This window comes from Batrachochytrium dendrobatidis (assembly GCF_000203795.2).
Source record: "Batrachochytrium dendrobatidis JAM81 unplaced genomic scaffold BATDEscaffold_20, whole genome shotgun sequence".
NCBI classification, from domain to species: Eukaryota; Fungi; Chytridiomycota; class Chytridiomycetes; order Rhizophydiales; genus Batrachochytrium; species Batrachochytrium dendrobatidis.
Genome location: NW_006281118.1, coordinates 212,774 through 239,142, shown reverse-complemented (window position 1 = coordinate 239,142; position 26,369 = coordinate 212,774). Strand labels below are relative to the sequence as shown.

At 39.3% G+C, this 26,369-nt stretch overlaps 8 protein-coding genes across 8 annotated transcripts; 1 reads left to right on the top strand and 7 right to left on the bottom strand.

Moving 5' to 3' along the window:
* Positions 1 to 2,422: 2,422 nt before the first annotated feature.
* BATDEDRAFT_92883 (uncharacterized protein) lies at positions 2,423 to 3,544 on the bottom strand (the record flags this gene model as incomplete). Its single annotated transcript, XM_006683049.1, has 1 exon — positions 2,423 to 3,544. One exon carries the CDS (start codon positions 3,542 to 3,544, stop codon positions 2,423 to 2,425), a length of 1,122 nt encoding a protein of 373 aa, XP_006683112.1.
* Positions 3,545 to 5,318: 1,774 nt separating this feature from the next.
* On the top strand, positions 5,319 to 6,038 carry BATDEDRAFT_92830 (uncharacterized protein; the record flags this gene model as incomplete). Its single annotated transcript, XM_006683061.1, has 1 exon — positions 5,319 to 6,038. The coding sequence occupies one exon, from the start codon at positions 5,319 to 5,321 to the stop codon at positions 6,036 to 6,038; it is 720 nt and encodes a 239-aa protein (XP_006683124.1).
* A 3,436-nt stretch (positions 6,039 to 9,474) lies between these two features.
* On the bottom strand, positions 9,475 to 10,562 carry BATDEDRAFT_28680 (uncharacterized protein; the record flags this gene model as incomplete). Its single annotated transcript, XM_006683002.1, has 3 exons — positions 9,475 to 9,932; positions 10,117 to 10,165; positions 10,524 to 10,562. The coding sequence occupies 3 exons, from the start codon at positions 10,560 to 10,562 to the stop codon at positions 9,475 to 9,477; spliced, it is 546 nt and encodes a 181-aa protein (XP_006683065.1).
* Positions 10,563 to 10,687: 125 nt separating this feature from the next.
* On the bottom strand, positions 10,688 to 11,987 carry BATDEDRAFT_37574 (uncharacterized protein). Its single transcript, XM_006683025.1, has one exon. The coding sequence runs from the start codon at positions 11,826 to 11,828 to the stop codon at positions 10,809 to 10,811; it is 1,020 nt and encodes a 339-aa protein (XP_006683088.1). The 5' UTR covers positions 11,829 to 11,987; the 3' UTR covers positions 10,688 to 10,808.
* A 796-nt stretch (positions 11,988 to 12,783) lies between these two features.
* Positions 12,784 to 13,740, bottom strand: BATDEDRAFT_37573 (uncharacterized protein; the record flags this gene model as incomplete). The annotated part of the gene is made up of 2 exons (XM_006683024.1): positions 13,521 to 13,740; positions 12,784 to 13,337 (listed from the first exon to the last, which is right to left on the bottom strand). Coding segments are annotated over exons 1-2 (726 nt in total), but the record flags the coding sequence as incomplete, so codon positions are not given.
* A 2,061-nt stretch (positions 13,741 to 15,801) lies between these two features.
* On the bottom strand, positions 15,802 to 16,455 carry BATDEDRAFT_14931 (peptide-methionine-S-sulfoxide reductase; the record flags this gene model as incomplete). Its single annotated transcript, XM_006682972.1, has 2 exons — positions 15,802 to 16,096; positions 16,175 to 16,455. 2 exons carry the CDS (start codon positions 16,453 to 16,455, stop codon positions 15,802 to 15,804), a joined length of 576 nt encoding a protein of 191 aa, XP_006683035.1.
* Positions 16,456 to 17,015: 560 nt separating this feature from the next.
* On the bottom strand, positions 17,016 to 22,947 carry BATDEDRAFT_28677 (uncharacterized protein; the record flags this gene model as incomplete). Its single annotated transcript, XM_006683001.1, has 8 exons — positions 17,016 to 17,472; positions 17,548 to 18,126; positions 18,240 to 18,318; positions 18,410 to 18,581; positions 18,671 to 21,504; positions 21,595 to 21,682; positions 21,726 to 21,902; positions 21,982 to 22,947. The coding sequence occupies 8 exons, from the start codon at positions 22,945 to 22,947 to the stop codon at positions 17,016 to 17,018; spliced, it is 5,352 nt and encodes a 1,783-aa protein (XP_006683064.1).
* Positions 22,948 to 23,466: 519 nt separating this feature from the next.
* Positions 23,467 to 25,398, bottom strand: BATDEDRAFT_36306 (uncharacterized protein; the record flags this gene model as incomplete). The annotated part of the gene is made up of 2 exons (XM_006683019.1): positions 23,467 to 24,451; positions 24,535 to 25,398. 2 exons carry the CDS (start codon positions 25,396 to 25,398, stop codon positions 23,558 to 23,560), a joined length of 1,758 nt encoding a protein of 585 aa, XP_006683082.1. The 3' UTR covers positions 23,467 to 23,557.
* Positions 25,399 to 26,369: the final 971 nt, after the last annotated feature.

Sequence of the window (26,369 nt, the reverse complement as noted above, 5' to 3'; positions counted from 1 at the left end):
ACTGCAACACACTTGACAATAATGACAACCATCAATATGCCATCATATGTTCACGATCCTCAAACTTAAAAGTCAATTTGAAAACCCATTTTTAAGCATCTACAAGTCTGCAATATCAGATTTGTGGCTGATACATAATAGGTTGCCAATAAAAGTCGAAAAATTGAGCAACTGCAATGTGCCTTGCTGTATGATAGTAACATACCAGAAATTATGAATGCTTTCAAAGTCAAAAGTCTGCAAATGATGTCACTGCTGGCTTGTAGCCTCTGTTTACAAACCTACAATCAACATATTCACTGGATTCGTATAATGGTAAATGCTGAACCACAAACCGCTGATGATATTATTATGGACGATGCTCATATTATTGGAAATCAAACGATTGGTGCTGTTTCAGATGCTGTTTCATCACACAGAAAGTCTTGCTACAGAGTCTGAATCCAATAGCAGTGAATCTGCAGTTTGACCCAACACAGTCAATAATTATCGTTTGAAACTCGAATCAAGTGATGATGTTGCTGTTTCAGATGCACTCAATATCATCAATGCAGTAACATTGTAACCAACTCAAATCATTGATCATGAACCAATTTACCGTGTCTTGATAAAAACACTGATAAACCATCATTCATACATGAGCTTGTCAAAAGTATGGACTGATTGCTGAACAGATGTTTAAAGTGGAACTCAAAACAGTGCAACTCAATGTGCAGCTTTCCCACGACTTTCCCGCTACAAAAAATACAGTCTTGGAACTCAAAGTGTACATCGACAATACTTGTGTGTATTGACCATCAATGATGTTGTTGGTGTAGCATACACAATGTGCATTGCAGAAACGCTTGTTTGTTTGCTGGAGCTATTTCAAGCAAGCAAAAATACTAAAAGGTTCAGTTTGATGAATGTCTGGTGTATATTTACAATGAATTCAAACTCGGGAGACTGTCGTACTTTGCATACAAGACATACTACAATCTATTACAACAATATCGTGTATTTCAATATGCACCCATTCGATTTACAACAGTGGCATAAACATCATCACATTTGAACAATGGTTCAGTCGTACAAAGTCCAATAGCAGCCATGAATTGTATCAGACATGAACATACTGGTGCAAAATTCACATCAAATAACACACCGCAACAAACATGTTTCTGGTAGATGGTGGAATTGATGTCATTGATTTTCAAGTGCACAATATTGGTGTTGAATGATTCAATAAACTATACTCGTCGACGTTGTGTACTTTTTTCAGTTGCATCGTTTCTGATTCCGAGTTTGAAGCATAATAGTTGCGACAGCGCTGTTGTCCAATTTGCTTGTTTTGTGAATAGTAATCATGATACCACTTGTTTGACGCTTCCTGTTGTTGAACTGGATATGGATGTCAAATATGGATGCCAAATTTTGATGCATTGCAAGTAATTGTTGTAGTTTTTGATCGAGTCAATGAATGGCATTTATAGTTGCTCTAGAAAACAAGTTGTTTGAAATGTCCTGTCATATGTCATATGTTTTGTTGTTTTCATGTTCACTAATTGTTGATAATGCATCCAATTGATTTCTGTTTTGACACTGCTTATTTGTCATTGTTGGATATGGGTTTCTAGATTCAGTAACAAACGTTTCAGCAATTTGGATGTGTTCAAATTCATAATACTTGCAAGTCTGAATTATTTGATCATCATCTGAAATTGGATACGAGTAATCATTTCCACTAACCACAGTATACATAGTATAGACAGCATTACTGTATATTGACTTGTATTTTACTCAAAGTGTTGTCCATTCAGTATTCCAACACAATTTCCAACATTGATTGAATGGTTTGCAGTGTTTGTTTTAATTGAACCACTTGATGGATCACTTTCATATCTTGATTCAGCAATATCACCAACTGCACAATGATGGATGTGATTGTAGTCAAACACAATATATTGCAAGACATTAACGTATTGGTTAGTTTTAGTATATTCTTGATAAAATGCAATGATGTTTTGTAATGACGTGTTAAATCCTTCAATCAAACATTGTCTGTTGTGATTTCCAACATTGACAGTGACATGACAAACACATTTTGCTTGTGACAGACTTTGAACAAGTGTATTGCTTCGTTTGTTGTACAATACACGACATGGTCAGTTGGTGGTATCATGCAACCATAAACTGACAAGTGATTGCAAGTGCGATTGATAGTTACAATCAACACTGGTTGTTATCAGGTCATTGATGTATATGGAACAAACCATGTCAATGTATCAATCAACAATCCAGTAACTGTTGATGTAATACTCAACACAATACACAATCAATGATATGGTTGTTGATCCATTCACAATACTCGACAAATACCAACACATCAGAAAGCTTAAATTTATTCAAAATCAAATTCATCGACACATCATCAATCCAAATCTTAATTCGGTTCTTCGAATTTCAAACCATGCCTTTTCATAAACCTTTTCAATTGATACCTTAACTCCCACACCTTTTTGCCTGCCGTTGCATACTCTTGTTTCAATTGATCTTCAACCTTTGGATCGTATCTTGATCCTGATATCTCTTTTCCCCTTTCTAGCGCTGACCATTGTTCGAATCTAAGGGCTTCATAATCACAATATTCTTTGAGTTTTTTCTTTCGTATTTCTTTAGACTCTACAAACTTTTGCTTTATACGATCAAAGGTTTCCTGATATTTTTCGCATAATCCAGCTATTTGATTTGAAACAGTATTGGCAGACTCGCCTTGTCCCATTGACTGTTGCTGGTCTTGGTCGGAAATATTTAGACCAGTTGCATCCATTAGGTGTTGCTGGTCTTGGTTGAAAGTGCTTGGACTGGGTTGATCAGCTGGTTGTTGTTGGTATTTGTCAAAAGTACTTGGACTGGACTGATCAATTGAGTCAGAAACTTGACTGGGAGTATTTAAACCAGCTATATCAAACAGTTCTTTCCAGTCTTCAAAAGCGTCTGAATTGACTTCATCTATTAGGCGTTGCCAGTCTTTGTCAGTGATGCCTGGACCGGGTTGATCAGTTGATTGTTTTCGACTTTGTTTGGAAGCACTCGGACCGGGTTGATCAGTTGATTGTTTCCGACTTTGTTTGGAAATGTTTGAACCGGGTTCATCAATCGGCCGTTTTCGACTTCGTTTGGGAGTGCTCGGACTAGCTACATCTATTGGTTGTTGCCAGTCTTTGGGAATATTTGAATCAGGTTTATCAGCTGTACCAGATACTTGGCTGAAAGTGCTTGAACTGGGTTGATCAATCGGTTGTTGCCAGTCTTCATTGGATGTGCTTGGATCAATCAAATCAAATAGGTATTTCCAGTCTTCGTCGAAAATGCTTAAATTAGTTGCATCAATTATGTCTTGCTGGTATTCATTGGAAGTAACTGGATTAGGCTCATTGGTTGGGTCAGACACTCGACTAGAAGTGCCTGATGCTTTGGGTGAACCATTGTTATCAGTCGGTATCAGTATTGCATTAGTGGCTGCAGCAGCAGTCAGTACGAATAGAATATCAACCAATTTCATCAGATTGGTCAATGGGTTTAAACTATTAATACAAGTAGTGTTGAAACTGATGTCAATTATAGGACTGGACACACTCGATTGTATTTGTATGTTTTGTATAGCAAACTAACCCTAACCCTTATAGGTTAACCGACTATACAGGACTACTTGATTGCTTGTGGTGAGCCAATATCAAACTAGACAGTATGCTGCTCCCTAATCACAATATCATATTGATCAATTTGATGATCGTGTCGATTGAATTATGCTTTTACGACCCTTTTATCAGGTATATTGAAAATCACCCTTCAATAGTGTTGTGCAGCCACAAATGCTTTGTTTTACAACCGTATTCATGTAAAATGGATCACTTTGATATTCATCGTGCAGTAGCTGTGTTATGCATTGCAATATACAATGATTACTACACATTGACTGCATTACTTGTTTGATATACAACGACTATCATCATGACACACAATCAGACTATAGTGTTAAATCTACACTTTGTGCACTCTTAGTAATCATACATTGCACAATCACCAAGTTTGAACCCATATTCATGTATTGTGTTTGACTGTCAATGTTGTCAATACAACTCTGTACACACATTTGTTGTATCCTGAATCTCGAATACAATCGCAATCTAGTTCAACAACAATGATGACACATGTCAGTAATGCAACTGTTTATCACACACCAACACTGTTATTTAGTGATCCATTTACATCAATATGGCTGCAAGTTGTTGTTATATCACGTATTCTGAGCATGGTTTTGATATTACGCATCCAATTCCATCACATTGTTGTTGACCCATTATTGTAACGCTGTATGTCCCCATAACCATAATCATGAGCATGTGGTTTCACGTATAATATTAAAACCACGCATGTCGTTGAATGAATCATCACTACTAGTGTACACATCAACATACTCCACTGAATTTACTGGGTCATGACAACAACCTATCCAATACATGTCAACTGATACAATCACCACCAACCACTGCATGATTTCAGTTGTCAATCAAGTCGATATTATGATATTGTTCAATGTCAAGTATACAATCAACAAAACAAGACACTGTCCAAACTGATCCAATATTGTATCATTGTAAACATACATTTTGATTGTCAATATAACTGCAAACGGTCGATAACAAGTCAATGTGAACACTTGTTGATCGGACTCGTAACCATATCAACCATGGGTTCAACGTCACAGTTATACTCATGATTGAACAACTATGTACATGCTCTTATCGCCTATATGCATATCGACACCAGGTGAGTTGAATGTCAATCACTTGATCAATATCGATCATAACTTGACGGATTGATGATTACATGCATTGTGAGAGTTGGTTGTTTAGTCAATGTAATATTTTGAACCGATCATCACTGTATACCATACTCGCAAACATTGTAAACTCTAAACTACACAGTCAATATTGGACATGACATGATTAGCAAGCAATGCCATCTGCAAATACGTTGGCCATACAATATCTGACTTGCCAGCTATTTGTACAAAACCACAATCAGCCATATGATACTCGAATATATAGTCAAGTTGCGGTTCAACCAAGAATTGCGGTTGTTATATAAATGAATATCCCTTCAAACTTTGACATTGATGACAAATCACCATCAACCCTGACAATAAAGACAATCCCTTAGAACGGTCATCCGACATGCTTTTAATATTATCCATTCAATAACAGATATAAATACAATACAAACTCTATTGTTGAATGACAACCATATACAACTTGCTCGATCAAACCAATACAATGAAACTTGCAGTCACAGTATTAGCATCAATCCTGCTTGCTTGCTCAGTTACTACGGTCAGCTCAGTTAATCCCAGTGCAGCTACAAGTGCTGAAACTAGTTCTTTAACGGCTCAACCTAGCGCAACTACAAATTCTGTATTTGAGGATTGGACAGTTTTTAATGCAGAAATTACAAACTCGGTTGATCTTAGTCGACTTTCAGAGGATGATGCGAGGTTGATCAAAAAGCACCTAAAACTGAATGAAAAATGTAAAAAAACGAAGAAAGCGCGTGGCTTGGCAGAATCTGCAAAACTTGATCAAGAAAGATTGGTAAGCCGGCTAGATGAAAAATATCAGCGGCTGCTAAATAAATTTCAAGGCGAAAATGGCTCAAAATACGGTGAAAGACTTTTGAAAGCCAAACTGGAGCTTGAAAAAGAACAAGAAATTCTCGTCGAGATTGAAAAAAAGTGTCAGAGTCTTGGTTCCGATATTTTTGGCTTTAACTTGGAATTGAATATAACCAGAGGAAAGCTTGCAAGGCGTCTGTTTGGGGATAATCTGGATATAGAATCACTTTATCTTTACATGGAATTTTTGAAATCAGATCTCAGTTTTGTTGAAAGCATCTACAACTCTCTCATTCTCGTACTAAGCCAACAGCCAGGATCAGAGCAAGCATCTACTAGCGAGACCCAAAGTTCATCACAATATCATGAAACGCCTACAGCTTAACCCACTCAAACATCCAGTACACAGTGGACCTTTTCCAAGTTTATGAATGGATTGAAATCACTCTTTCAGCGATCCAAAAATGACGATTCATCCAATTGATTTGAGTGCTAATCTGGGCTCGTTTCAACTGATTCAACTGTATTTCTGATTTAATTTACAATAAATTTGTATGTGCATGCATTATATCTGATCATTATATAAGTCTTGGTTGACATGATATCATAGTGTACATTGACACTTGTATTTCCAATACAATACAGTTGATTGTATATTGCATAGTTGTACACATTGATGATACTGACATGCATGTGTGTATTGTGTTGATATGATATTGCTTGACATGTCGTATTGGCACATGCAACACCAATACCAGCAATAGTCATGTGTGTTGATATCTGATCCGACCAATTTGACTGGTTTGACTCGTTGATTGTAGTGTCAAAATAGTTGCATCAATAGCCTGACTGATCACACACATCAGTTGTAGTATCAACTTTGTAGTGTGTCAAGTACCATATGTTGATGTATGCAGTGATCGTATACTGGTCAATTGGTGCAATATGGTCAAACATGTCATTGCATTGCTAATGAATGTGTTTATTGAATGAACGAGATTAAGCGTTTGCGAGACAAATGGAATACAAAAAGTGGTTCATCATGTAATACACGCCACAGTATACCATATCATAAATGTAAGCTGTTGATATTTCAATCTCAGTTTTACAGATAATGGAATCGAATTGCTGAGCTGTCGGTCTAATGCCCAAACATTTTTATACTATATACTTTCAGTTTTGGTAGTTCAGGTTTGACAATTTTGAATTTAAACATGTCTTTTAGAATTGATAGAACGGATCGACCTTTACCCTCATCGCGTGTTGATTGAGTGGGTTGAGTAGGTTGAGTAGGTTGAGTGGGTTGGCTTTCCTCCTCATTGCTCGTTGATTGAGTGGGTTGAATTTCCTCATCATCGCTTGTTGATTGAGTAGGTTGGCTTTCCTCATCATCGCTTGTTGATTGAGTGGGTTGAGTGGGTTGGCTTTCCTCATCATCGATTGTTGATTGAGTAGGCTGGCTTTCATCATCATCGCTCGTTGATTGAGTGGGTTGAGTAGGTTGAATTTCCTCATCATCGCTTGTTGATTGAGTAGGTTGGCTTTCCTCATCATCGCTTGTTGATTGAGTGGGTTGAATTCCATCATCATCGCTCGTTGATTGAGTGGGTTGAGTGGGTTGGCTTTCCTCCTCATCGCTCGTTGATTGAGTAGGTTGAATTCCATCATCATCGTCAGTTTTTGATTTATTTGATCTCGACTTGGCCGCTCCACGATTATTTTTGGTCTGGTCATTTTTGTCAGTTGCATATCCTGGGTTAGTCTCATCAACCGACTCTTCATTTTGAGATATGTCTGTAATGGTGGTTTTATATTTTCCTCCGAATAGTTTCTTTTTGAAAACCTTTCTAGTGAGAGTCCCAAAGTGCACTTTGGCTTTCCTTGAACCAGTATCGTGATTTGACTTTTCTTGATGCTTTCTAGAATGATCGTGTTTTGAACCGTGGGATTTAGAAGTGGGTCCGGATTTTAAGATGGATTTTAATTGTGGAGTAGGTTCAGATACAACTCTGATCGATGCTTCTTCAATAGGCTCAAGCTTCAGCATGTGGCGCTCCCATTCTGATCCTAATAGAGCTTTCAATTGATCTTCTTTTAAAACATCAGGCACGTCCAACCCTTTCGAATCATAATCTAGCAGGGTCCTGACATATGCTTCGTCCATTTCATGTGGATACCCGTTTCCAATCTTGGTTGGAATCCTCATATCCAACTCCTTCATTATCATCTCGAGTTCATCCAGTTTCTCCAGAGTTGCAGTAACAGTCTGTTGATTTTCCGGAACATAGCTTTCAAGAGACTCTTCGTCATGATTTTGATCGGACTGAGAGGACGATGGTAATTCATTGGATTGTTCGGCAGAGTTTCCTGAATCATCAGGATTTGCAGTTGACTGTGCTACATCATGACTGGTTCCAGTAGATTGTTGTTCTGTTCCGGTCGAAGCGCAAATACCAGTGTGTTGCTGCATTTTAGTTGAACAATCTTCTACAGTCTCTGATTCGCTGGTAGACGAACGATCAATAACCACTGCACTGACTGTTGCCGACAATAGCGACATCACAATAATCGATATGAACTTCATGCTGTTGACAAGAATAAATGTGATATAGTTTGTCGATTAGTAAGGATATCCTTGATAATGTGTGGGCTGATTGTAAATGTAGACTATGCTTTCATTTAAATGCTTTCATGGCTAAAGATATGATCAGGGTATAAGGGATATGCAAGCTTATGTAGGGACAACTTGGCCGCTGTTCAGGTACATTCAACACAAATACTCAAAGGTGTAGGTTTCTTTATACTACACCTTTAACTATTGGGTGAAACGGGACTTGTAATTAAGGACTGGGCAACCCTGATATGTTTACTAAGGAATATGTCGAGATCGATTGGCATGATCAGCCAGTTTCAAGTCAGGGTCAATATGAGATGATGGCTTATCCATACAACAGCTGGCCAGACATCAACAGTAAAGTATTTCCAATGACCCTGCTTTGACACGATTGATATCAATGATATGCCATTATACTACAATTCTGCACGATGCAGTATGAAGTTGACGGTCATGTCAGTCATGTCAGGACTTTATTGTCAGGACTTTATTATCAAGTTCAACAATCCACTGAGATGAACAAGTGTATATCAGTGCAGTGGTATGTTTGTGATGGTAGTCTGTATACTCCACAATGTGTCAGTATCTCAACAAGTTGGAGTTGCCAGCTAGCAGATGTCTGCTCAAACCGATACTTGGTATAGTCAATCCAGGTGTTTTGCATGGTATCTGTCGACTATCAACACCAACATCATGCATCATGCATCATATAGCAATGTGTATTTGATATTTGTATAATGGATACATGTATCCAGTTTGTGAGCACAACTATAGGAATCTGGTAATGTCCAGATGTATGTATTGACGTATATACTGACGTGCCTGCAATCAAGAGTCTTGCAGCGTTTACTTGGCAAACTGGATATCTGTTTCGATTATACAAACCTGGCATCAAACACATGTTTACTTTGAAACAAGATGTTGATTTGAATGTCCAGCAATATACAAAAACAACAGGATTATATATTGCATACAATGTTCAAGAGCGTATAATGGTCGAACTGTACAATATGGTCAAACATGTCATTGCATTTCATTGCTAATGAATGTGTTTATTGAATGAACGAGATTAAGCATTTGCGAGACAAATGGAATACAAAAAGTGGTTCATCATGTAATACACGCCACAGTATACCATATCATAAATGTAAGCTGTTGATATTTCCACATATATATGTCTCGAGATTTGAATTCATTTTGAACAAGGCTAATCAAGTGAAGAATACTGTTTTTTTCTCAAACTGGCAGCAAGTCTTTGCCATCTTTCCCTCCAACTTGGACCATTCTTTTTATCAAGTCTTTTCTTTAAAGCATCTTCATCCCGTTTTGCTCTTTTACACTCTTTTTTCCATCCGGCTGCTTCGAGTATTTCTTCTTCCACTTCGTCGGTTTCTTCTTTAGACTTGGATTGTGATTTGTTTTCTACCATCCAATCCACCACTCGAGCATTTTGCGTGCCTAGCTTTTCATCTAGCGTAGCCTTGCGTCTAAGATACTCGTCACAAAAATACATTCTTCTTTGTATAACATCTTCTAGCGTATCCTCCAACTCGCTCCAGCCTGTATTGAAACCACGTTTTGATAATTGGAGTAATTGAGTCTCTGTGCTAGATAAAACTGCTACTGCATTGACAGTTATCCTTGCAGCTAATATGGTTAAAATGCCTACAAGTCTCATGAGTTGAATCAAATTTAAAATTAAACAAGGATAAAGTGGAGTTGATTAGTGTTGATCAAAATAGAACCGTATTTTTGCTATAATACATCATGAACCAACCCTTTCCTACTAGCTAGCTACACAAGGCTACTTGATAGTTGACAGCCAGTACTTTTACATTCTAGCCCTAACCTCCCTTGAGCACCTTTGTGATCTTTGCTTTCACACCCTGATAGACATTCTTATAATAATACATATAGTATGAGACAGTTATGTTGAGCTTTTAGTAAACCATTTCTGATCAGACAGTTGCCTTGTGGAATGCTGTATAGAATAATATGCGTGTTTGAAAACGGTGCATGTTGTTGTTTGGAAAGCCAAAATACTACAGCCTTGACAGCTTCCTTGACCAGTCTCAAACACATCAACCATCATATGATGCACAATCAGACTATATTTTTAAATCTTGCGCTTGTCTTTGTATAGCCATACATTGTACGATCGTCAAATTTGTCTATTCAATCCAGATATTGAATTTGTTTAGATATTTTCAATAAAATCTAGACGCATTCCTTGTTGCCAACTTGTCTGTCACTTACAAAAGCTGGATCTTGTAATAATACTGTTGTCAAAACCATTGAAACTGAACATGCTTTACTATTTCCATGTCAATCACACAATATTTAAAGAAAAGTTGGAGATTAATCAAGTATGGAATGTATTAAAGCAAAACACTTCAGTGGAAACCAAACATACAAAAAATAAAACAACATCTAAACCTTTATTTGATCAAGTGTAACATAATGAACAACAAGCAAATGTTTTGGAAACAATTACTTGTAAATGTTAATGTGGCAACTGAGAAACTAGCTGTATCTAGAAAATCAGAAGATTATGGGCTTGCGATGTCCCTTGGATACGCTGCTAGGTGGTGCTGGAGCAGTTGCAGCACTGGCCGTGAACGAGTTGATAGTAGCACCCTTGAATCCACTAATCACATCAGATGTGAAACGAAGAATCACTGAAAAGTTTTCAGTGGTGGTAGTGAAGGGGTAAGCTCCCTTGACCACAGTGTTTCTTCCACTGACACCAGGAATAATACGTCCAGCGACAAGTCGTGAGACCGTAGTAAGAATTGGGGTTTCCTTGTTGTCCGACTTGGTAAGTAGACCGAGGTAATCAAACTCTGTCTCACAGTCCAAGTTGACATCAAGATTGAAGTTTACATGAGTACCCACTGGGGCAGTCATGAAAACTTCCAACGAAGTGACAACATTGTTGTTATACAAAGTACCATTGCCAACCATCCATTTTCCATTGTGCAAGCTCCATCCATCCACGGGTGCAGTTTCAGCACTATTGAACAGACCGACGGAAGTAGACTTTCCATTAAAGGTAAAAGGAGTGGTAGCAATATGGACGCGCTGCTCATCAGTGGGCACAACGCGAACAGTACGGTAAGTCTTGATAATCTGCTTGCCTTTAGTAGAACCAATAATAGTAATACGCTGTGTGCCAATTCCATCAGAAATAGGTGGTGTTGTGATGGTAACGTTGTGATGATCAAGAGTGAGCTTTTGGGTACCAAAGACCTTCTTGCCATCATCAGAAGTGATGGTGATGTCCTCAATACCAGAAACCTCGGCATCCAACTTGAAATCTCCCAAGTTTGCATCCATAGAGAAAGGCTCGGCAACAAACATGGTGTTGGCCTGTCCATTAGCCTTGCCAATGCGAGAGAGGTTGTCAGCAATACGATCGTACTGAGTGTTGGTTGTAGAGTTGGGCTGCAGATCGGACCAACGAGCACGCACAACAATATCTGTCTTGATACCGAGATCTTCAATCAATTGACCGTCGTACTTGCCGTTACGGATAGATTCACGGATACCAACAGACAACATATTGGTATACGAAGACTTTGTTGTGGGGTTAGTGAGTTCTAGGGTAAAGGGGAACTGTTTGAAGTCGGCTGGTGAATAGGATATCAACGCAGGGTCAACGTCCAGAATATTGGCACCACCACCACCAGTAGTCCCATCCTCACCGAAAACGGTACCAGCATCATAATCCTGGATATTGGCAGAGAACAATTCACAAGCAGAGAAGCAGTTTCCATCAGTGAAAACACCCATGGGTTTGGTGTAAGCCTGTCCGTAAGAGTTGGCAACTTCAACCGTGGTAAACTGACCAATGTTGGTGTAGCGAGAATCAGCGGGTGATTCGTTCCATACTTTAACCCAAGTGTTGAGGTTATACTTATCCTTGACGAAAATGTTGTAAGTGACGTTGTTTTTGAGGTAGCGGGCACCGAATGGCTCGAAATCGGGCTTGAACAATTGGGGAAGCGAATTGGCAAACAAAATGCTGCCACCGGGATTACCACGAAGCTCAAACACGATAGAGCTGGTATCTTTGAGTTCACGGGTAAGCAAGCGACGAACAATTATATGTGCAATAGAACTGCCGTCAATACCAGGGTTAGATGCCAGTTTGGGAGAAAAGTCGTCAAGTCTGATGACACCCATGTTCTTGGATTCTGGTTTGTAGATACCCCAAGATACACCTTTGAGACTTGTCTTGGTCCATTCAAATGCATTGGTATCGGCACTTGCACTTGCAGATTGGAAAAGCTCTTTTTGAACATTTGCCATCTCGGCATGCACAGCGTTGATAGCAACTGGGTTTCTGATGGCATCCTCGGCATCAATCATCTTTTGACGCTCATACTCGGCAATGTCAAATGGTGCAAAGCTGGAACTGCTGGTTGGAGTATCTGGGAGCGTAATGTTGGTAACTTTCTGGTACAGAGTACTGCTGAGTTCCCAGCACACACGACTATGACCAGTGACGTAAGGAACAGCGATGGTGTACTTGTGGTTGTAATGGGCACGAGATTTAAACTCGAGTGAAATGGAATCCTCAGTGGGAAGACGATCAACTGAACCATAGATTGTACCAATGTATCGAAGAGCAGTGCGCTGACCACCAAAATCATTAGCACCATCACCAGATTTGAATTGGTTCTCCTTGAACCATTCGACAAAGGTTTTGCCATTGATACCCACGAGTTCATCACCAAGCTCAATCTTGGTGTACTCCTTGCCCATCAGGGCCAAAACCTCGGGAGTCTTGACAATATCAGATACAACAACTTTGGGTTTGTTGGCGATATCCTTGTCAGCATCGATAAAGTTATACGTCAGACCAGTGGTTGCAAAGAAACAACGGTATGGTCCAGGCTTGAACCAACGAGTGTGCTGGTCACGAATCTTGACAAACGCATCATTGAGTGTAAGCTGGAGCTCCTCATCACTAATCTTGTCAATGTTGCTACGAACACTCTTGATGATTGGGAACGGATCAGCGGCTGATCCATAGTTGGCCATCTTGGAATCGTAATTGACCCATGCCTATTAAAATATTCAAGCAATGTGACATACAATATCGAGTGAGCCAAACAGTCAAATCTTTCGTGTACTCGAAGCACATTACAAGCAAACCAAATTGTCCAATCTCATGGTAAATATAGGTTCACATGGAACGGTAACAGGAAATTTAAATCAACAGTCAATTCACACTTGATTTCAACTTACAGCAAGCACATTTTCGGCATTCTTGAGAGTAATTTCCTTTTGGGCACGAGTGGTGGGCACAAATGTAAAGCGGCCAGCATCACGATCAGTCTTGATGAGATTGTAGGAAGGATAATCTGCAGACACGACAGAAGCAGCAGTTGCCAACAGAGCAACAACAGATGAAACAAGCATTGCTACAGAGTATATGTGTATAATCTAGGTGTAGGCTGAACAATAGTATGTAACAGCAGCAGAGTTACTAAATGCTATAGGCCGATTACACCGTGTTTTATTTCATTTTTCTGACATTGACCCGTGCTACAAACGAACACCATACTACCCTTATACATGTGAATTATATTTAAAATTAAAACAATCTGAAAATAATGCTTATCACCCATAAACTTGCACAAGCAAACTAACATGTCCAAAACATGCATGTCACACAGGTGAATTGTGAATATCTTCAAATGATTGCTCTGCATTAGTGATCACGCTCGAGTTTGAAGTTTGTCAAGCACATGAACTACCGCGTGTGTATGACCATTTACAGCTAGCAACAAAGGGTATGAATTGCAGGCGTTATTACATTCAGGGGTTACAGTCTAATTTATCCCCATTTGGGCTTAGCCCATCATCTGACTGGCACAATTCGTTTCAACCAAATTTAGTGTATACGATCAATATAAACTTGAATATTACCACACATGCAAAGCACTTGTATCAATCTAGATCTAGTCAACACAATTAAGCGCATTAATGACGCCCAATCAATAGACGATCGTTGTGGGTCATGGCCATATTAATTTTACGGTATAGCATCCAACTCCACTTAATTTTGCAATGGTTGATTACAATCTGGTATCAGCAAGTTTGAGGAAATTGGCATTTCAACATACAATATTGCTGCACTATTATTATGCACCACATATGCGGTGGCTCGTGCAAGCTATTATTGCACTTCAACTAGTCAGTTGCAATACTAAATGTATACGATTATTCTAATATGTCTCGAGTGGGCATCACCAATGGATAATACTCGGCTTCCTTGTAGGTCTGAAATCATCAAATAATCAGCAACCCATAGTGATAGTCAATGCAACGAGTGTAAAGCACCTTGCGGTAAAACCTATTTATTGTGCACATGGACTGTCGAGTGGCAGTTTAATTAGTTGATATACGTATGGCAGTACGATGATTGAAAAACTATTAAGCTATGGCGATTGGTTGTACTGTATAGTCTAGACATTGGCTGTCTGTATAGAAAAGCAAATGTTTAATGGAAAAAGTAGAAACAAGGGCAATATTAGCACATTCTATACATATGCTTGGCATCAATTACCACGCTGCAGAATGCAGATATTGATGACCGACTATAGCCGTATTCACATAAAATGAGACACTTGTATTTATCCTGCAGTCACTATTTTGCTTGGAAATGTACAATGGATGAATATTGATTGTATTCTTCTGCCAGAAACTAATTGCATTGCTTCAATAGGCATTTATCCATTGCAATCTAGATCTCGAGTTCAACTGTTTTCATATTTTCAATTAAACTTTGTACAAACTTATCCTTGTATCCTAAAAGCCGGTACGATTGCACTCTAGTTTAAAAACAGATTGAATACTTTAGAAAAGCAGCAGTTGTTTCCATGCCAATTATCAAAAGATCAGTAAACTGTCACCAATCGCTCCATGAGATTAGCTGTTTATTGTACCGATTCTTATTTAATGCTCCGTTTTACATGAATACGGTAATGAACGAGCTGCTACAAAATATCTTCAACTTGAGCCTTGACAATGTCCTCTCCTTTGATAATGACTGTGCCAACAAACCGAAGTACACCTGTAGAGCAGTTGTCCAATATTCTAATGAGTATATACAAGACTATTGACAGAATAGGCTCTTTAAAATCAACTGTACAAGTGATGCAGCTATACCATTGTCTTGCTCATTTGCAGCATTCAGGACCAAGTTGCAATTCCTATCAATACAGACAAAAAATCCGATAAAAACTCTTTCATCAGTGACTGTGATGTGTACTTTATGATTCAGATATTGTTTGAGTTGGTCTTTCTTTGTAGGTTTTGCAGGATGCTGGTCATTGTCACTGTTTATAATGCATTCAAAAGTTTCTGCCCTTTGCAATGCATTGTCCATATTGGCCCCGACAAGGTTAATGTTGGGGAAAATATTCACCAAATGCATTCAATTTTTTAGGATTAAGCCAAACCATCTGGCCAGATTTGGCTCAATTGAGCGAGTTGTAATCAACATGTATTCCCAATAATAGCTTTATTTATGGGCAGCTTCAATACTCTCCCATGTACGCTCATAGTGCATGGCACATTCATAGCCGTGGGGATTCTTATCCAGATATTCTTGATGATACTTTTCTGCTGGCCAAAATGCACCCATAGGCTCAATGGTTGTCTGGATCTTGGCAGTCTTGAAATGCATCTGTGCTACTTTGGTTTGCTCCTCTGCTATTTGCTTGTCTACATCATTGCGATAAAAAATAGCCGATCTGTACTGAGTACCTGCATCTCCGCCTTGGCGGTTGAGTGTAGTTGGATCGTGCATTCGATAGCTGAAATAAAACAATGCTGGTCAGCATCATTGGACATTGCTTGATCTGCATGCCAATACATGATGTTCAACAACTTACAAAAAGTCAATCAACTCTGCAAGCGTTAGTACTTTAGGATCGTACTGAAGCTGTACGGCCTCTGCATGACCAGTAGTTCCTGAACACACTTGTTGATAGGAAGGTGTTCCATTAGAACCTCCGCAATACCCAACCTGAATGGCCGATAGTCCCCTGTTCGCAAACTTGCGCTTAAAGACCTTTTCTACTCCCCAAAAACAGCCTGCACCGAATGTGGCTAGTTCGTTGCCTTGGGTAGAAACAATAGGCTCTGCAGATGTTGTGTCTTTTTGATACGACATGCCACGGCCCATAAACTTTCTTAATCGAGACAGCAACAGTGGAAGCAGCACTAAAATCTACAGCTAGCGACAATGGGGATGACGAAAGGGGGAATATTTATTTTGGTTATATGGAAAAGTCGACTCATCATGAGTTGAACATTTTAATGGCATCCAACAAGCAGCTGTTGCAGCATTCCAAAAACATGAATTATCCGCTTGTAAAATTGCAAGTTGTTCTAGGGTAATGCACTTTAAATGGAATGCCAAAGATTGCATCAGAACAAGATCAAATGAGAACCATTGTCCTATATTAAATCAACAAAAGTAGTAAGCTACTCAGTAAACTGGCCATGATACAAGAAACACGGGCGATGGATGATCCTGCCATTAAGTCAGCAGACAATCTATCGATATTTGCACAGGAGCATCCCAAAAAGTGATGGTGCTGACAACTTTTCATTGTATCTCTTCATTCTCATGCCTTTATCATCAATCATAAGTTTGGCTCTGTGATTAAACCGTTCTGAAAAATAAACATTCAATCGTGTTTATTTCAAAAAATTACCACCAGCTAAAGCTCAAACCACCATTGCAATCAAAATCACTGCAGCAATCACCAACGGATTTACTTCGGCTTCTGCAATATCAACATTGGTCAGCCAAACTGATTCCCTTACACCCTTGCGAACCAAATGTCTTCCTTTACTTTCTCCAAACAGCTTCTGTTCTCGAGAATTCATCGATTTCTTGACAAGAATATATCTACTTTCTTTAAAATCGCCAGATACTGCAACTACTGGGGCATCAGGCTGCTCCGCGTCGCCCTCTTGTGTAATGGTGAGCTTGATATCACTTGCAAATTCCAATACGCCAAGCTTCACGCCTGTTGGGAGAACTACAGAAAATGAAATGTCGGTGATCTTGTTTCCCGTTTTTGTTCCGAAAACAGGTATTTTACCACTCCTGTCTGTCAATGGAACAATTCCAAACACTCTATTTTGTGACCGAAGACGAAGGTCTGATATTTGCAATCGTCTACATATTGCCATGGTTTAAAATTATCAATACTTTGAAATGCATACCTTTCCAAATATCCAACTGTTGACTTACCCTTTATCTTCCCATTTTTTAAGATTGATATCAAATATGTTGGCTCCCTCAGAGGACGATACCTCAAGCTTTCGGACCTTATTTCCAACAACTGATGACGAAAAAATATAGTTTTCTCTGCGCTCATCCTTGTTTCTACCAGTCGGGCTGATAAAAGCGCCAGAACCTCCAGCCAAAGTTTTCAGTGGATCGTGTGATGATGGATTGTGTTTTTCTTCAAGCTTTTTATCATCCGCTTTAGACATTTTAGGACTTTTTGGTTCATCAAAAGTTTTAGGATTGGTAAACTGAATAGGCGATTTCAGATCCACGTCGCCAGAATTTAAAACCAACTCGCGCATACTAACAAACTCGGCCTTTTGTGTATAATCAGTAGAAATCTGGCCTGCTTCAGGTGCATATTCACGTGTGGGTGGTAATATATGTAAAGGTTTTCGTACAGGCGGTGCATGTGAGGTAGATTCTTTAAACGGCTGAGAGTCTTCCTCAACCTGTGTTTCGCCTTTGCTAGATCCCGACTTTTCTGCACGCTGCTCTCGTGTTTTTGATACTGGTAAAACTGGCGTTTCAATTGGAATTCTATTTTACAAACGGTTGTTTGCCAAATCATAAAGATAAAAGTTGTTGAATAATGTAAAAGTAGAATCTCACGTCAGAGATAGTTTAAAATGCTCATTGTGATTTTGGCTTACCCTTGATTCTCAATCGCTTCTTTAACTGTAGTAAGAGGAGGCACTAATACAACTTGAAACTGCACGCATCTTCGTCGAGCTAATTGAATTGGACGTCAAAAAGTGCAAAAGTTTGATTCTGAAACTTAAACTCAATAGTTACCAATATAAACAGCCAGCTGTTTCCTTACCCGTAATACAACCATCGTTATCAACCTCGACTCCATCTCCAACGTAATCTTTTCCAAGCTGGACGTTATCACCAGTATGCAGTTCCACATCTGGACTTATCACTCCAGGTGCACTAATTCGCGCATGGTTTCTAAATGTTCCGCTGTTGCTTCCAATATCCCTAATATACACCTATATTGCATTGTATTGAGTTTATACAGCAGTTCAATCAGTTGGCATATTTCCAAATGTATCCGTTTAAAAAACTATACAACGCTTACATGACCATCACGTTCAAACAACTCCATATGGTTACGCGATACCACAAGTGTTCCAAACGCCTTGAAGTGTGGATGCTCAGTAGAGTTATTACGACCAAATCGGTTGGGCATTGATAGATTTATCATAGTCAATTCCAGCATACCATTTAGCGGAATCAATAGCAAACGCATTGATTCAGCATCGACACCGTAATCGGGGATGCCCGGTGGAACTTTTGTAGTAAATACGGGTCCGGGCAAGTCCTCGCGATCAAAAGTGTGATCAGATTGATTAAAGACGGGAATACAAAGTGATTTGGCATCATTGATGGACATGCAGGCAACAATAACTTTGGATGTTGGTTCATGATGCGTAAATTTGTTTGCATCAAGCTGCATATGAGAATCTGAAAACTCTGGCATGTCAGGGTTTGAAATCATATTTGTCGCATCAACTTTGAGTGGAACGTACACCAAATTATCGCTGCTTTCTTCACAATAGTCATCTTCTTTTTGATCAGTGGGGGTTGTTCTAGTTGGACTAGAATCGATGGATTTTGAAATCAATGAGCTACGCTTTTGTGAAGCAGACATGCGAGAGTAACCTCCAACTGCATTTTCTGCTGATGCAGTATGTATATTAGCAACCAGCATATCCTCTCTAACAGTATCTTTTCTCTCGGCAGTTTGATATTGAACAATACTATCTAGAGTCAATGGAACGCTGGCATTGTCAGAATCGGTATTGTACGCACCAAGTATCTGATTGATGTTGCTCATAAGTGACATATCGTGTGAAATCGGTTTTATAAACATACTTATGCCATGTACAATAGATCTGTTCGAATTAGTGTCTGATGTACCCTGTTTGGATGCGCCTTGTTCACGATCATTACAGTAATGTTCATCACCAGAATGCAAAACAGTTCCTAATTGTGTTGACTTTGCGACTTTTGAACCTATGGGTGCTTGTTTTTGATTCAGCATCTCGGCAGAGTCTGATCCGCGCGTTCTTTCTTGGTTAAGTGTCTTTGTTCTTGAAATAAAACTTGGATCGTCACACAGTCTATCAAACTGTGGTGAATCTGCCAACACTTTGTTTTCATCTTTTGCTCTAGTGTTGAACGTAATATTTGGTTTGGATGGAGATACATTTCCAGGCAAATCTTTTTTTTTGGACTGGCCAAGCGAAACGGCTTTTGACGACTCCTTGGATACTTTTTCCGACTCGGTATATTTTTCATTATCTGTATCTTTTAATACCGAAAACATGGCAGTAAAATTGTGCATGGATTTATGGTTTTCAGCAATAATCGATTGTTGACGACATTGTCTGTTTTTTGCAAGCTGCTCATTTGCACGACGTAAAATCTGTAACGATTCAAGAGGTTGTGGTGTGTCTACAATAGGCTGCTTTGAATCCAAAAGTGGAGGTTGTGGCCCACTGGGTGATTTTGATTTAAAAGTAGGTTTGGTATTCTTATTTACTCGAGGTGGAGATGTGAGTGGAGCAGGCTGTGACGACAAAGGAGCCAACGCATCAAAATGTAGCATCTCGGTATTTTCAACCAATCGAGAACCATCACTACTTGGAACAGACATGAACGAAAACAATTCACTTTGAAGCGCGAGTAATTCATTTTTAGTTTCCTCGGACGCTACATCAATTTCCGTTACGTCGAAATCGGCCATAAGAAATCGGCTTTGTCGCACTCTCCTGTTTGTATTGGTTTCGTTGGTTTTTTCTCTTAAAGGTAGTTGATCAATCGCTTCTTGTTGAAAAACATCTTCTTCAGACTGGTTGTTTTTCAAATTATCTGCAGAGGCCAAATGCTGAAAAGTAGGCAGTGAAGTTTCAGTAATATCGTCGTGTGTATAAGTATCTACACCCTGACTTTGATTGTCAAGCTTGACTGTAGAGTTTTCAAGCTCAGGCTCATCATCAATTTGGTTTTTCTCGGATTCAACAGTCTCGCTTTCTTTTTGATCAGAAGGATTTCCCAATAAATTGGATTCAAAAATTATGTCCATTACGCTCTTGTCTTGGGAATCATCTGCTTGATCATAAAGCTTAACAATGGTTTGGTCTTTGATTCCCTGTGCCAAAGATGACCGATTTGTGTTTTGTACAACAATGTTGGAGTTTTTTGAAGATTCAAGACTACGACTATAGCTTCTATCGTTACGAGATATTGTAAGAAAATCGCTGTTTGAAGTACCAATATCAAAACCAGTGACTTGATTGCTTTGCTCATTTTCGTTGGGATACTCCGAGTTTTGCGTATTCACAGAGTTATGATAAGACTGATCGTCCTCCTCTACTATGCCAAGCTCAGTGTTATCGATTACTGGATTTAGTGGTATTGCATTATCTTGAACAGGCTGGATTGGCTCATGATGCTCCAAGTCGCTATGAGATTCAAATACAGTGGGCTCGGCCATGGTAGTAGGTTTTGATGGAAAAATAGGCGCTGCGGCGCGCATAGATCCGGGAAGCAATATAGGAGCTTTTTGAGGCTCGGAACCATGCAAAGTGTCTGCCATATTAAGAGAAACTTTTATTGGGAGCGAAACAGTGATCTTGCTACTTTCAAAAGTATTTGGAGACGTTGTTGTAGATAAAGACTTTACGGCGACGGGCATCAGTTCGGGTACCTGTTTGAATGACTCTACCTTTGGTGGTGTTGACGTGTCTGTGGAAAGTACATTCAGGTCAGCATGATTAGCAACTGTGACCTGAGAGCTGCGTCCAAACGGCGATTCTGATTCGTTTTTCTGAAAACTGGGAACCTCGGAATCGTGTGGTTTTTGGTCCGTGAGTATAAATGGTTTGTTTGGTAGCTGATCATGAAATTCTTTTGATATTGCATTTCATAAAATAATCAACCTTTGAAATTAGGATTTTTGCAAAGATTGAATAAACATGGCGACTTTCAAATGATTACCTTGAACTTTCTCTTTGAGCAAATGATCATTCATTCCTCCTTTTTGTTTTTGCATTGTTAATTTATAGTCCAAAGATTGACCAGGTACCTTTAAATACACAAAATAAGTATATTGATCAGCATATACATACTTGATTCGGTGAATTGGAAAAGTCGGGCATATCAAAACACAAATCAACATGTACCTTTGTAGCTGGCTGATACAGAGTTGGTTTAGATCGCAGCATAGGTTCAGCATGCACAGATCCTCCAGAATGGGGTTCATTATAAACCGAATCCTCGTGTCCATGCAATGATGGTGTTAAATACTATCACAATCCAAAATAATCGGCAATGAATTTAACGTGCATTGAATAAAAATATGTAGTAACTCATTTTTCAACTTACATGCTTTTCAGTGCGCTTCCGCATCATTTTTCCAGCAGAAGTTGCAATATCTGCTTCAATTTTTTCAAAATGCTTGGCAGTATCACGTACATTCACTTTTTTTGTAGGTGTCCCAGAAACACGAGATGGTGACGTTGCTGAAGAAGCATGTATAGTAGATCCAGAAGTATCTATTTTAATTGGAGATCCGTGATGATAATCATTAAGGTCAATGGCAGTACTCGCACTAGTTGGAGACTGGAATGCATAAGTACTAGCCGAGTTTATAGACCCAGAGGCAGGCAGGTCAGTTGTTGCTGAATTTGGACCATAATGCTGAGATGGACTGCCGCCCAAAGGTCGAGCTTGATACTGTTGAGCATTCTGCCAGCGATTTACTGCCGCAGATCCAAGAGCAATACCTGATAACCCATTTAATTTTAGCCTGCTTGATTTTTCCAACACGGTTTCCTCTGCACAATCCAAAACGCAGTTTTTCAGCGATCCAAGCAACCGCACAACAAAAAGTGGGAAATGAAACTCATGATCTTTAAAAAACCCTTTACCGCTAACCAAACTGTCAATGATTTTTTTCACAGGGTTAAGATGCTGCGCAACATCAAATACAATTCCACGCTCAGCAATCGTATGAGTGATAAGCATCAGCAGAGTGCAAAAAACATTGAATTGGAGCGTAAGAGTATCGTTGGTTTTGATGCGTTGAGCGCGAAGAACTAAATTAGAGGAAAGTGTTGTCTGGCGAGTTGGGCTAGAGGATGCATTCTCGGCCTCGAAAGCGACTTGAGATTTGAAGAAAAGAATAAGTTCGTGAGATTCTTGAGCGAGTTGGTTTATACTGTCATTGAGAATTGCGGTTTGATCTGTATTTTGGCTGTAATCTTTGACTATATCATCAGAAGGCGATGATTTTTGAAAGTCGTCCATTGGAGCTATCTCATCTGTTGATCCTAGAGATGACATGGCCATGTATTTATAAACACGCTACTTTCTGCCACCTGTCCCAAACTACTAGATATTTTGCTGCTTTTCGGTTGATATATCTAGATATTGGATATTTTGCAAGTATATATGCTCTAGACTCCAAGCTTGTCACCTTTGGCTAGAGCAAGTAAGCTTATATATTTTGGATATAGTTGTACAGCAAGTGATGCAGAATCTCGAGCGAGGACACGACGCGTCATTGGCCAGATTTGCTTTGGGACATCACGTGGCTGATTAGATTGTTTCTCTAGAAAAGATGACGGCTTTGTTCACGGCCAGCATGGTATTGCTACAACAAACGGAAACTTGATCGGAAAAATAAAAATTAGTCTATAATGTATTTAGATCAAATCATAATTGAAAACACACTTGCGCCAAGCTTGATTCATTGTTCATGAAATATGTCGGAACCCCCAAAACGCAGTCGAGTTTGACAATAAACATGCCTATACGTCCGTATCGAACCCAGATTTAAAGCAAACAAATTTAGTAAAGCATGCCCCTGACTCAAAATAAATCAATTTTTATTTGACAATACTTTCAAACCGTAAAACTCCAATACCTATTTTCTCAATGTGTTGCAAAAACCAATCCTCTAAAATTGTTTGGTAAAAGTTTGCTTATCGACTGGACGCAAAAACCCTCGAGTCCGCTCTATTCCAATAGAAGTAATCTCACCGCCATAGTCATGTCCAGGAAACACAGCAACATCATCTGAAAGTGCGGCCAGACAAACCTGTAAGCTGTTGTACATGTCCATTTTGCACGAATCTGGAGAATCAACGCGACCACAGCTGCCAATAAACAGCGTATCTCCAGAAAGCAGTCGATTGCGATTGACAAGAATACACTGAGATCCAGGGGTATGTCCAGGAGTGTGCATAAATTTAATCTCAGTAAGATGCGTTCCAATGGTTGTCGCAAGAGAGTTTTGAGATGTCCGAACTAGCAGACTCGGAGATGTGTTGGCAGAAAGTGGCAACAATAGAGCGGTACCATCTGTCGTGGGGTGAAATCTACTCCGAGAAAGTTCAGGATTTCCCTTGATGATTGCATCAATATCGAGCTCATGAGCATACGCCTTGACATGTGGTAATTTTTTGAGCAGTTTTGCCAAGCCGTCAACCAAGACACCGTAGCTATCATAGGGTGGTGGTGGAATACCGCCAACATGGTCAATGTGATAATGTGTTACAATAGCACCAACAATCGTAAGCCCTTTCGACTTGGCGTAGCTCATAACTCCATCAACATCCCAGCAAATGTCGACAACCAGACACTCTTTTGTATCTGCATTTACAATTAAATAGATGAAATTGCGCATTTTTGTGGCAAAATCAAACACAAGACTTTGAATAGGATTCATCATTGACTTTTTGCAAATCTCTCTACCGGGAAAAAGCTGATGAATGACTAGACCGTTGGCAAGATCTCCAACTTGGACTTGCATTTTCAGTATTTTTTGATTAATAGTTTTGCTTTCCGGATCCTGTATAAATCAACAAGACAGATTTAGATTCAGCACTTTAATGTGAGAGCTATACAAAGCAACTTGAATAAATAAAAACATACCAGTGCAGATGCAGCATAATAGGCCTCGAGCGCTTCTGTGAATAGCTGCAGTCCAGATAATGCCTCGGCCTTTCTGAAATAACCCTTGACCCAATCAGGCCGCCACTTGATTACAGTCATGGCATCCAATAAAGCATCTTCGAACGAGTTGGTAGTGCTTAGAGCAGCAGACCGATTGGATAGTAGTATGGTCATGAGATTGATGCGCCGAGCAATATCTTCTGGACTTGCATTGTCGATATCAGGCAAAGAACGAGCTGCAGGAGCAGTACTTTCAGAACCAGATTCTACACGCTCATCAGGGTTAATCTCTCCAACGTTGCTTCCGCTGGGTTTTCTAGCACAGTCGTTTAAACTGACACTACTCTTTTTTCTAGTAACGATATTGCGAAGGTCGGACAAGGAAGCCTTGGCATTCAATGACCATTTCTTTGAAATGCGCTTGGAAGACTCCAAAGTAGTCTGAGGATTGACAAAGCAAGCCAATCCCTTGGAGTATTCAACAATTGCTTGAAAAAGTAATTTGTCTGCGTATAGCCTGTTGCCTTGCTCTTTACAATCGTTGATATAGGACTCATTGTCAGCACCAAATTGGTGATGCAATCTGTCCTGTGATGAAAGTGGGAATGCAGCGAGTATATCCAAATCATCGATTGTTGTATCTAAACCAACAGGAGGAACAGAAGAGTACTCATTGCTTTGATGTGTAAATACCTGTCTGATGGATGGTGTGCGTCTTCCAGCGTATGTAGTGGTGGTATAATCCAAGTATCCATTGATGTTTGATTGTCTATTGCTCTCCAGTCCCTTTCCAGTGCCAGTGCCAATGCAACCGCCAACTATTTCTGTCAGCCATGAAAGCATTTGTATTTGAATCCAGTGTAGTTGAATCAACGACAATTATATTCCCAAATTTGCAGTCGTATTTATGCAAAATACTATCTTGCAGTCACTGTTTTCAACATAATAATTGAAAATCGTTGTTTTTCTAATAGAAACTGGAGTAATATATCAACCAAATGGTATCAGTTTTATTGATTGATTTTCACTAATACTTGTTGGTAACTTGATAAAAATTCATCAAAACCATGACTTTTATGACAACATTGTACGAGTTTAAAAGATTATTGGTGAATATTCTCCGATTTGATTGGTTCGAATTTCATTTTTCTTTCCTCCAAAAACAAATGAAATTGAAGCAACACAACTGTTGAATGAATACTACCAAATCAGCACCTCAGATCAAAGAGCCAAGTCTCTATGGCAGGCTGAGAACAAACTAGGATTCTTTTTGGGAATCATTCAAAAGGGAGGAATCTTGTACAACCTGCTGGCTGCCAACCAATTCACCTTCACAGCGGCAGTTCTCGACCAAGGTCCAGTTTGCAGACCCAGAACATCCTCGTACACTCATTGATGACATGTTTAGGTAGTATGTAGTACTCGAACATCTTGTCAATAAATGTACGAGTATGTTCTGAGTCTGCCAACTGGACCTTGGTTGAGAACTCCTGCTGCTTGGCGGACTGGTTGTGCAATCGAGTGATGTGTGAGGTTTCTCCTGAATGATTCTCAAGAAACCTCGCTTGTTGTCAGCCTGCCACTGAGACTTGTCTCTGTTGGTATGGCTTGAGTGCTGATTTGGTAATATTCATTTAAAAGTTGTGTTGCTTCAATATTCATTTGATGTTTTGACAAGAACCTCAAACCAACCAAAGTGCAGTCATCAATAGTCTTAAACTCGTAAGTTTGTACAGTACTGTCATAAAAGTCATAGTTTGGCACATTTTCATCAAGTTATCAGCGAATATCAAGCAAGAAATATGGTATTACTC